At 40.2% G+C, this 12313-nt stretch overlaps 1 protein-coding gene across 1 annotated transcript in view; it reads left to right on the top strand.

The window, feature by feature from the left end:
- The window catches only part of GOLM1 (golgi membrane protein 1), a 97503-nt gene that overhangs the window by 74633 nt on the left and 10557 nt on the right, over positions 1-12313 (top strand). Inside the window, exons 6-8 of the mRNA XM_001378946.4 lie at positions 6408-6537; positions 9147-9294; positions 10506-10784. Of these exons, the coding sequence (XP_001378983.2) occupies positions 6408-6537; positions 9147-9294; positions 10506-10784 (557 nt within the window). The remainder of the gene's footprint in view (positions 1-6407; positions 6538-9146; positions 9295-10505; positions 10785-12313) is intronic.

Here is a 12313-nt window from a genome sequence, read left to right as displayed (position 1 = left end):
GTTTCTGAGGCCACACTTGAACCCAGGTCCTTCTAATGCTCTTCCTGGGTCTCTATTCACTGTGCCACCCAGCTGCCCCCATGAACTTTTTTTTTTAAACCCTTACCTTCTGTCTTAGAATCAATACTGTACGGAGAAAGCAAACTTCCTCTGCCTCAATTTTCTTTTCTGTAATGGGGATAATAGCACCTACTTCTTGTTATAAGGATCAAATGAGTTAACATATGCAAAGTACTTTCCAAAACTTAAAGTCTTTTAAAAATGTTAGCCTTTGTTCTTAAAGATACATAGCCTTTCATTGTTTAAAGCCACAACTCTTAAATCACAAAAAAGTCCCATTTTGATCAGAACAAATCTTTTTTTGAAGATATTTTATTTTCTCAAGTACATATAATAACAATTTTCCACATACATTTTCTGGAGTTATAGGATCCAAATGTCTCCCTCCTCCCTGCACCCTCCCAGAGATGGTAAGCAATTTGACCTAGGTGCTACATGTATTACCATGCAAAACACATTTCCATATATTGTTCATTGTTGTAAGAGAGTACTCCTATTAAAGCAAGGGAATACTCATATAAAAGCAAAAACCCCAAAATAAAAACACAAATAAACTAAAGTGAAAAATACTATGCTTTGATCTGCATTCCAACTCCAACAGTTCTTTTTCTGGAGGTGAAAAGCATTCTTTGTTATAAGTTTCTCAGAATTGTCCCAGATCATTTAAACATTTTTTTAAAATCTTTTTATCTTTACAAAACACTTCTTCCTTTTTCCTAAAAATGGCATGGGGAAGAGGGAAGGCACAGCTGGGTAGCTCAGTGAATGGAGAGCCAGGCCTAGAGATGGGAGGTCCTGGGTTCAAATGTGGCCTCAGACACTTCCCAGCTGTGTGACCCTGGGCAAGTCACTTGGCCCCCATTGCCTGGCCCTTACCACTTTGCTGCCTTGGAGCCAATATGCAGTATTGATTCCAAGAGAGAAGGTAAAGGTTTATTTTTTTTTAAATAATTAAAAAAACAAAATAAAAAAACCAAAACGGAGTAAGAATGGAATAGAATAAAGTTTGACTGATTTTGAGACAAAAAATGTAGCTGTTGTTCACAGTAGATCACCATACAGTATTTATCTTACTGTGTACAATGTTCTCCTGGTTCTGCTTATTTCACTCGATCAGAGCAAATCTTAACCCATCAATGGGTTGGAGAAAACTTGTCTGGTAGAAAAGGAATGAGGTTGCAGTCTTTAAATCGATAAAGCCATGTCTTCCATTAGTACCTTTTATATTTAAATATGAGGCACCCGTGTCTTCCCTGAGTCACCACACTTGGATTGTATACAAATGGTCTTTGGTTTTATAAATTCCCTCTCTGTGTGTGTCTGTTTCTCACCACACCCATACCCTTTATTTAGAACTCAGACTAGGTCTGTGCAAGAAAAGTAGCCTATAAATGTAGAGGCCAAGAACTAATGTGCCCCCTTCATGTGAAGCCTTCGGGCCTTTGCTCCGTTTCTCCCACACCGAGAGGAAATCAACCGAGTGTATTTCAGGGTGTGTTTGACGATGCTGCCTGATGGTGAACCGACCGCGCAGCAACCTTTACGTTTTCTACGGATCACCATTTAGGCCGCTTTTCCAAAACGTCTGTCGAACCTGTCCTAGAAGAATGGCCGTCGCTAGTGGTTTTTAGAGGTAGCTAGGCCACCACAGTGATAGACCTGGATTCGAATCCAGCCTCAGACACTCACTAGCTGGGTCTCCCTGGGCCGGTGCCTTCGCCTCTGCCTGCCTCCCTTTCCTCATCTGAAAAAAATGAGGATAAAAATTATACACGAAGATCCAGTGACCACGTATTTGCAAACCTTCAGACGTCACGTAAATGCTGGCTATCATTATTAGCTGGCTGTTGCTGTTCTGCAAAGGTTGCCGCGTTCGTTCCTTTTAGGAGAAAAAGGGGTCTCTGGGCCTTTAGGAAACAAATCCACTAAAAATCCGTGGAGCTATTTTTAGGGACCCGCATGAGGGACTCCTCAGAGTTGGCCCACTAGAACACAGAAAACTGGCGGCCTCGGTGGCCAGTTTCATCCAAATGCCTTCTTTAATTCTAGGGTTTGTTTCCCTTTGGAAAATGTGAAGTTCAAGAATGGTTTTATAGCCGTTTAACACCTGGCCATCATTGGTATAGTGCTTCGGGGTTTTGTAAATTATTTTATATGTATATTATTATTTTATATACATTTTATATGTTAACTTCATTTTGTATATTGATATTATATATATTAACTTATTTGACTTTCATGAGAACCCTGAGAGGTTCCCCATTTTATAGGGGGGGAACCTGAGGCATGGGAATGTTAAATGATTTGCCCAGGATCACCTAGCTAGTAAGCCTCCCAGGCAGGATTCAAACTCAGCTCTTCCTGAATTCAAGTTCAGCACTCTGCTTACTTTGTCTCTTAGCTTCTAGGCTTCTGGTCTGGAGCTATTAGAAACATTATTGGGATGGGGGGTGGGGAGAGGTGCAGCTGTGTGGCTCTGTGATTAGAGAGCCAGGCCCAGAGACGGGATGTTCCAAGTTCAAATCTGGTCTCAGACACTTCCTAGAAGTGTGACCTTGGGCAAGTCACTTCACCCCCATTGCCTAGCCCTTACTGCTCTTCTGCCTTGGAACCAAAACACAGTATTGATTCTAAGATGGAAGGTCAGAATTAAAAAAAAAAGAAAAAGAAAAGAAAAAAGAAACCTTATTGGGTAAAAATCTGAAGTGAAATGGAATTGGATGTATCTGGTACATTTTGATATGTGAAGGTTTCTCTTTGTGAGGGTGGTTGATCAAAGTGAACTTTAATCATGTTTATTCAATTATTATACAAATACCTACAAGTAGAAAGTTCGTGTATTAAATACTGATCTCATTTCTCTTATCAGACTCTGGCCTCTGAGGGAAGATCTTTAGGAATTTCTCAAGTTCTTAAAGCACTTCCATAATATGTATTGAGGTAGCCTTGAAAATGGTTCAGTGAAAATGATTGTGTGCCAGACTGAGCAGGGGAGCGAGTAGTCAGATGACCTCCAGGACCAGTTTGTCTGTGAGCTGGGAAAAGAAGGCATCATCTATGAATACAGCACAGAGAACAGACACCACCAAGTGATTCCCCAAGATCACTAGCTAAACACTACTTAGACAGAACGAGGTCTCTGCTCTAAAAACTTGGGTTTCTAGGTCACTGGGCGTGACTTATTTTAGAACATAATGAATTTTAGTCTATGAAATTGCTACAAACTTAACATCATTTAATAGTTTCAGACACATAGACTGACCTACCTTATGTGTTGTCTCCACATGAGGTGCCTGCAGGCAAGAGAAAAACAGAAATGTGTTGAAGAAAAATTGATTTAAATGATAAATTTAATAATGTAATAAAAAGTACACAAATATACAGGATAAAAAATATTACATAAACCGTAGCATTTCCTAAGTTTGAACAGATGGATGAACAAACAAAAAAAATTTGGTTCTCAAACATTTTCAAGTCTGTCTGAAGCTTTACAACCTTTGGCTTTGTTTTCTGCTTCTCTCCCTTCCCTTCTCTTCTTAGTTCTTGTTTTCTTGCCTTCATAGAGCATCATGAGTTTTGACAGGCAGGTAATTCTCGGATCATGACATGCTTATTAGTTTTGGAAATTTTTAGTTCAATTTTTCTGATTTTCTTTTCCTTGGGAAATTTATAGTGGTCTTTATTACTCCTTCTTGGTCAGTGATTTGTACTCTTATTCTGGAAGCTTGCATTTCCCCCTTCTTCCTGCTATAGAGTCCTGGACCTATGAAAGCAACACCCAAGTTCAAAGTACTCTTTGGCTCACTATCTATTCAAACCTCTAGCTTCAGCCTCTATCCACTGTTTTCTCTCATATACCAAACCAGATCTGACATGAAATAATCAGTAAAAGATTTTTTTAATAAAACAGAATAGCAAGACAATTAGCAAGGAAAAATTCCTTCATACACACAGGACACATTCTACCACAGATCCCCATGCTGCTAAGTAGAAGAAAGAATACCTCTAGCCTTGGACCCCTCATGTGCCTAGAGTTGCTCTTCTGACACCTCTCTCTGACTCCACCACTGCCTCTTGATGCTCTGCCACAGAGGAAGCTAGGCCGCTTCTTCCATTGTTTCTACTGTCTGTTGGTAATGTTTCTCTGGTCTACTGCTGTTGGTATCTGTTGTATTTTCACAGAACTACATCTGTAAAGGCAGTTTCCTCCTCTCCAGCTCTTTTGCTACCCAGTCTTTGCTACCCAGTCTTAGGTCGGCTCCAACTGTTTTTGAATCAGTCAGAGTTGTCTCTAGTCATCACAGCCAGAGTTCCTCCAATTAAATCCCTTCCTTCCTTCCTTCCTTCCTTCCTTCCTTCCTTCCTTCCTTCCTTCCTTCCTTCCTTCCTTCCTTCCTTCCTTCCTGCCTTCCTGCCTTCCTGCCTTCCTGCCTTCCTGCCTTCCTGCCTTCCTTCCTGCCTTCCTTCCTGCCTTTCTGCCTTCCTACCGTCCTGCCTGCTGTTCCTCCCCTTCCTTCTCCTCCCTTTCTTCCTTCTCTTCCTTCTCTGCTTTCTTCTAGTGAGGCCAAATCCAATCCATGTCAGTCAGTCACCAAACATTTATCAAGTGTTTACCATATATTAGGCACTATAATAAGCATTGGAGTTTGAAAGGGGAAAAAAGGGTAAATTTATAAAAAAGTTGGACTGGATTATACTTAAAACAGGGTCTCCAGGAATTTAATTTATTCCAAAGAGATTTATTTACAAAATATAGAAAGAGTAAAGTAAGAAAAACAGAGATGATAGGATAAGATATCTAGCCTAAGCACTAAGTAATTTACTCCTGACCCCTGGCTCAAACACGGCAGGGAGAGTTAGCCGAGGACCTGGGGAAGTCTCTCTCAAAAGGTAGGTCTCTCCTGAGGCTAGTTTTTTCAGAAAATCCAGGAAAGGAGTCAGCTTTTTCACTCACTACGTGTCAGTCCAAAGGAAGAGATTTAAGAACAATCTCACCAGAAGCAGGGTCTCAGGTCCATTCAGCAGATTCTTCTCCAGTTTCAACTCCAAAGGATGAAGAACTCCCTCTCACAGAAAGTTCAACTCCAAGTAAAAATTCCACTCAGGAAGTTGTTGATCGCTTTTAAAGATACTTTCTTTTGCATCACTTCCTGTGCCTTCCCCTAATTTTACATCTACCAATCACAGTTGACGCTTTGCTTTAAGACTGCCCAGGGGCAGTCAGTTAAATTCTGATTCATCACCCACTATTGCACTTGTGGGTCCGCTAAATGATTAAGTGGGATGTTTGCACTTTTGGTGATTAGATCTAGAAATGGGCAGGGGAGTTAATTTAGTTTTCACAATCAGGGAAGAGTTAATTAATTTCATTTTCACAATTGGGGAGAGTTAAATTTAATCTTCACAAGTTTCAAAGAAAGGCCAAGCAGATTATCCTAGTGCTCTACTTAACAATATTGAAGAAGCTGGAAATCTTTGTTGTTTTGTGCCTGTAGCTTCATCTGAATTGCCAAACCCTTTTGGAGTTATGTTCCTATGGAGTATCTAGGTGTAACAGATCTTGGATTCTTAATTGTCTGTGTTTCTGTATATTTTTATTTATACTTTACTGGGTTTGGCTACTTTGGGGACATTTTGATTTCCTGTGTTTTAAGGTTCGGGTTCTTTTGTTTTTTTTTCCTAAAGTTTCTAAAATGTAATTCTGGAAATTGCTGCATCACAATCCAGATAGGTATCTAATCATTTGGATAATTTGGTGACTTCTTTGAACCTCTCCCCATTTTTGGTACTGTGTAAAGTTGTTAAATAACTTTTCCATTATTTCCTTCCCTCTCTCTCTGTTTTTTTGCCATTATTTACTTCTAGCTTGATTTCTTCCTGTGATTTTTCTTGGGTTTATTATTTGTGTCTTATTGGACTTATGGTTTTCCTTATTAGTACCAATTCTTGATCAGATTCTTTAAGTGTGTTGTTTATCTCTCTGAGGCTATATCTTGCTGCATCTTCCATGGTTTCTTTTTTCCTTTTTTCATACTTTTAGTACTTAAGCTTATTTAGTTGCTCTGTAGCACTTTTAATAGGATTGGTGCACTCTCTTTTTTTTCTTTTAAAGCTTTTTACTTGGGCTGTGTTTGTGTGTTCCAGATATTTCCCTTTACTGTATTTATTTATTTTTGTGGCTTATGTGAGAAGTTGCTTGCCTCCCAGGTTGCTCTCATGCCATCTTGGTTAATATGTTTTTGAGGTAGATTTCATAGTTGTAATAGAGAAATTCATAAGATCTTCTAATGCTGTTCTTTAATGATAGAATTTTGTGTGCTTTTCTTTTGATTTATTTTCCCCTAAAGGAGCCAGTGCATCAACCAAATGAAAGAGTTGAAGGAACAGTGTGAAGAAAGGATAGAAGAAGTCACTAAAAAAGGAAATGAAGCGACAGCGTCCAGAAACCTCAGCGAAAAAAATAATCAAAACATCCAGGTAAATCAGAGGTTCATCTGTCCTGATTTTGATCAGTCCTTTTTTTCTTAATGTTTTCTTCCTTTTGCTTTTAGTTCTCTGCTTTCCTGTTAATTACAGTAGTCTTGGCCTTTCCCTTTCCTGAGTGATTGGCAGATCCCAAACTATTCTGGTTAACTCAGTCCACTAGAACTGGTCCCTAGAACAAGGGAGCCCAGCTCTGTTTCTTCCATTGGACAAGTACAATATTATGTGTGCAGCATAGTGTAATGGAAGGAGCTCTGGATTTGGAATCAGAGGACCTGAGTTCAGCTCCCAGTCTGGCTCCTTTGGACAAGTCACTTCATTTAATCAACAAACTTTTTATTAAGTTTTTTGTGTTCCAGGCACTACTGTGCTAAGTGCTGGGAATATGGAGAAAAGCAGAAGACCATCACTGCTTTCAAGGAGCACATAGTTTAGTGGGGGAGACAATATTCAAACAACAATGTGCACCTAAGATACATAGAGGAAAAATGAGAGATTATCAGCAAAAGGAAAACACCAGCATTAAGGAGGATTAGGAAAGGCTTCCTGTGGAAGTGGAATCTTGTCTGGGTTTTGAAGGAAGCCAGAGGAAGCAGGAGGAAAAGATGAGGAGGGAAAGCATTTGAGGCATGGAAGTCAGTGAAACTGTACAAAGAGGAGAAATCCAACAGGCACTTGTTGATATGAGACTGGAGGTCTCTGCAGAAAAGTCCCAGAGTTTGACTGTTCTGGGATTCCGTTTCTTCATCTTTAAAAGAAATGCACCCGATAGTTTGATATTATATATGAGTTTAGCCTATTAGTGAGCGAAGGGCTATGCTGAGAGCAAAACTGAGGTGTGAGGTTTGGGGACAGGAATAAAGCTTCAAAGGCATAGCATGTTGCAAGAAGATAACGATGTTCAGCAAGAAATTGATTCATTTAAAATGTAAAATTTTTCTTTGGTTGGTTAATCCTTCCATCAAATCCAAGCCATCCAAATCTCAGTGCCCGAGGGCATCTGATGGCTTAGTGGATAGAGAGCCAGGCTCAGAGATGGGAGTTCCTGAGTCACTTCCCAGCTGTGTGATCCTGGCAAGCCACCCAACCGTACCTCTCTGCTGCTGCCTTAGAACCAATACCTAGTATTGATTTCTCTAAGAGAGAAAGGGCTTAAAAAAAAAAAGTCTAACTGCCTGGAGTGACCTGAGTTTTATCTAGCACCAAAGGTCTCCAGGTTTTTAGTGTAGTTGGATTTTTCCTTCCTCTGTGATTTTATATGTTCATAGAACTCGAGCTGGAAGGGACCTGAGAAGCCATCTAGTCCAACTCTTCCTTTTTACAGAGGAGAAAACTGAGGCCCAGGAAAATGAAGTGACCTGCCCTTAGGTAGGAAGCATCAGAGATGAAATTTGAACTTCTATCCTCCAAATCTAAAATCAGAGCTCCTCCCACCCTACTATGCAGCTGTGGTTGATCGTTATCATTCTCTTTGAGTTTCTGGCCCCCAAACATGGTATAGCTTGACCTATAAAATATAATTGGAGATTTTTCTGTATCTCAATTGGGAAGCCATTCCTTTATTTTATTTTTATTTATTTTTATATTAATGTTATTTATTTTATATCTTTACTTTAATTTATTTTATATATTTATTTTGGTTTTTTTGTGGTTAAGTAGAAAAGATTTTTTGCTTAACTCATTTTTCACCCCATAGGAAGGTGACAAGTCTTAAAAAACAAGAATAACAACCAAAAGACTATTGAAGACTGGTCAATTCCAGTACAAATCAAATCCTGTAATAACCTATCTAGTGTCATTTTTGTTTTTGTGCTGTTGAAATTGTTGTATTGAGTATATTTTGAAATGTGTGGACTATTTTTCATGTGACAAGAAGGGTTTTTGTTATACAAATTATACTTATTTAGAGAGCTTGCTATCTAACAGGACTCACAAGTTAATACCATTCAGTCCTTTGGAGGCATTAGATTTCAAGCTAGTCTTTCCATTTCTGAAGGACTTTGTTGTTCTTGATTCTTTTTTCGAACCCTTACCTTCAGTCTTGGAATCAATAAGACAGAAGGGCAGTAAGGGCTAGGCAATGGGGGTCAAGTGACTTGTCCAGGGTCACACAGCTGGGATGGGTCTGAGACCAGATTTGAACCCAGGACCTCCTGTCTCTGGGCCTGGCTCTCCATCCACTGAGCTACCAGCTGCCCCCAATTGTTCTTGATTCTTGATAACTCCTGTTGTTCTTGCTGTACAGTTTTATATTAAAGTTGCCATGTGATAGACCCTTAGACTATTAGTTATGAAAGGGACCTTAAATGTAATTTAACCCCTCCCAAAAGCATGAATCCCTTTTACAGTTTTCTTGAAGATTCAAAGGATGGAGAACCAGCCGCTGGTGCCTTCTCACCCACATTGTCTTGTATTTACTTTGCATTTGTTCTGTTTTTGCTTATGTGCATACATATTGTTTCCCCATTAGATGTGATGACAGAGATTATTTAGTTCTGTCTTTGCATCCTTTACACCACAGGCACAATGCCTGGTACGCCGTCTGAGTTTAATAAATGATTATTGGTTAATTGAGGCAATTTATGTGACTGTGGGTGTTTCAGCAAGCTGCCACCAATCCGCTGGAGCCCAAACCACAAGAATCGGAAGCGAAGGAGGTAGTCATGAAGCAGGAGAAAGAAAATATAGTTCCTGATGGGCCCACGTCTTCTGAGAAGACCTCCTACGTGGTGAGGAAAGAAGAAAAAAGAGGTAAATCGGATCTCGGCAATTAGGGCTCCTAACCCTGTTCTGTTAAAAACAAACATAAATCCCCAGCATCTAAGGGGAAAGAAACAAGGGCATAGTTGGAGCACGGAGGCTCTTGTCTCCATAGTTTACAGCGTGGTTTTGTTTTTTCACTTCTTCCCGTAAGTCAGCAGTACAAAGCAGCCACTTATTCTTGGAACAGTTGCCTTAGATGGATTAAGAGCTGGTTGTTTCTGTACCAGAGGACCAATATGAACGGAGAAGACCTTGGGCATTCTTCCCGTTAGAAGGCAGACGAGTGCCAGTGAGGGTCGCAGAGGTTAAGGAGGCTGCTTTGGTGGGGTCCGTGGCTATCATAAAGGGATTTGTGACAAGCAGTGGATAAAAAATACCTAGAAATAGAAGAAGACTTGAAGTTGCTCCAGAGGCAAATAAACAGAATTGGGCAGATGGCATATATGATGGAGGACCACAAGAGCGTAGGGAGAAAGAGCGAGAAGTGAAATTGAACTCTGTGGAATGATAATGACCAAACATGGCTAGAGAGAAGAGTCCAGAAAATGCATTTCTCTCCTTGCTAGACATGGGAGACTGCGGATGTGGAACATCATGTATACTTTCAGATTCCCTCCATAAGTGGGTTAGTTGTGCCATACTCCCTCCTCCTCTCCACTCCAGTCTTTTTTTTTTTATTGTTTGTTATGAAAGATAGTTCACTATGTAGGGGAGGAAAAAGGAATACATTCAGAGGTGAGTGTGATAAAAGAATGTACAAATAAAAATGTAAAATTAAAAAATTAATGAAGCCATTAGAAAAATGAACATGGGCATTCTCTTCCCTAGAACGGACTCATTTTTAGGTGGCCACCCTCTGGTAGTTCCCAGATTTATTTTCTCAGTTACAAATGATTGGAGAAAAAAAGAACAAGATATAAAACTAAGAGGCTCACCCTTGTCCCTGCTTGTGGACGAGTTACTCTAAGCAGTGGAGACCAAACAGTTCTCCAACACTATCAAAATCCAAGTTTTAGAAAAGGCTGTGACTCATCTACTTTTTCCTCTCCTTCTGACCATGCTAAAAGATCAAACCTAATGATCTAAAGAGTTCCCTACCCTGAGCTCACTGGGAAAGCGGTGGAAGTTGGAGGACGTAGGGGTTGCCTGTCAGGATTTGCCATCATTTGTCTCTTAAGCCAACTGTGTTCTTCCTACAGAGGAGACCAATGACATCTTGACTCCCATCCAAGAGGAGGCCCACAGTGAGAACCAGGGAGGAGAGCTTCTACCTCCAGAGCCAGGCAGAGAGCAGAACACTTATGAAAAAGGAAAGGAAAAAGAGAGCACTGAACTCAAAGAATCTGTCCAGACACAGAAGGGACCAGGCGGCCCTGGAGAATTCAGCCAGGAGAATCATGACGCTGAGGAGCCAGAGAGGGATGAACTTGTCATTAGGGAAGATGAACAGCCTGGCGAGCTGGATGGTGCTAATGACGGTAAATAAAGAAGCTTTTCTTGGCAAGACAAAGCTTGGCATCTCTTCACCCTGGTATCCCTTCATTCTCTTCCTTATGGAAATGGGTTCTATGGATTTTGAAGAGCATGTAAGATAAAGGAAGGAAAGAAGGGTGGATTGGTGGCTAGATGAATGGGTGGGTGGATGGATGGATAGATGGATAGATGGGTGGGTAGATGGGTGGGTAGATGGGTGGATGGATGGATGAATGAATGGATGGATAGATGGATGGATGGATGGATGGATGGATGGATGGATGGATGGATAGGTGGGTGGATTTCTTGAGTGTTTTACTTTGTGCTAAGCAGTGTACTAGGTGTTGGGCTACAAATACAAACCAAAAAGACAGATAGGAACTTTCATTCAATTGGAGAAGACAAGGAAGAAAGAGTTGAAAAGGGACCTGAAAATATATATAGTAATATAGCTATAAATATTTTGTACAAATAGATCCTTTTTCCTTTTTTAATTCTCTCTTTGGGATAGACACCCAGTTGTGGTATTATAGGATCATCCAAAGCTATGCATACCTTGATATCCCTTTGGGCATAGTTCCCTCCAGAATGGTTCAATCAGTTCACAGCTCCACCAGCAATGCATTAGTGTCCCAATTTTGCCACATCCCCTCCAGCATTTATTACTTTCCTTTCCTGTTATATTGGCTAATTGGATAGGTGTGAGGTGGTACCTCAGTGTTGTTTTAATTTGCATTTCTCTAATCAAGATTGATTTAGAACTTTTTTTCATAGGACTATTGATAGCTTTGATTTCTTCATCTGAAAATTGCTTGTTTATATCCTTTGACCATTTGTCACCAATTTACTCTTTCTTCAAGACTTTTCTTAATAATATAGGTAATGTGTCTCCATGAAGTTTTCTCTCATTTCCATCAATCCTCTTGCCCTCCCACACTCCTAGAAACGTGAATGGATACTTTTTCAACATCTTACACATTTCAAGATGCCTATTTACTCTCTGCTTTTCTTAAACATTTTAGGAGCTCTTTTGAATTCTTCCTTCCCTTCCCAAAGTGTTATATAGTGGGAGATCCATTGATGAGCCTTTCTGAGCTTAGCTAGGTCAGTCTAAACGGATACTGCCTCTCCTTGGGCCCATGCCAGGAGGCTCTCTGGGTTGGTAGGATGGACCAGACCTTACAGTTCACTGGGATGATTGGAGAAGATGTGATCACCACTATGCCTTAGAGCTAGATGGGGGGAATTTTTTTGAGTTTTTTGTGCTTTCATTTTGTGCATTATGTAAATGTGCAAATGCTGTAGATGAACAATGAACAGGGCCCAGAATTGAATAGAACAGAAAGAGAGAGGAGTCTCGATTGCTTTTGGTGATCCCTGATGGCTCTTTGACACACAGATCCATCTTTCTTAAGATACATTTTTCTCTGATGATTGCATAGGGTTATACGTTGTAGAATGTCAAAAATTCTGAAGAATCAGAATTGCAGGTGACCCAGAGGGCAATGGTAAAACACATGGTGAGCAGAAGTAG

This window comes from Monodelphis domestica, chromosome 7, assembly GCF_027887165.1.
Source record: "Monodelphis domestica isolate mMonDom1 chromosome 7, mMonDom1.pri, whole genome shotgun sequence".
Taxonomy (NCBI): Eukaryota; Metazoa; Chordata; class Mammalia; order Didelphimorphia; family Didelphidae; genus Monodelphis; species Monodelphis domestica.
The sequence above is the reverse complement of the archived record's forward strand: the minus strand, read 5'-3'. Positions and strand labels throughout refer to the sequence as shown.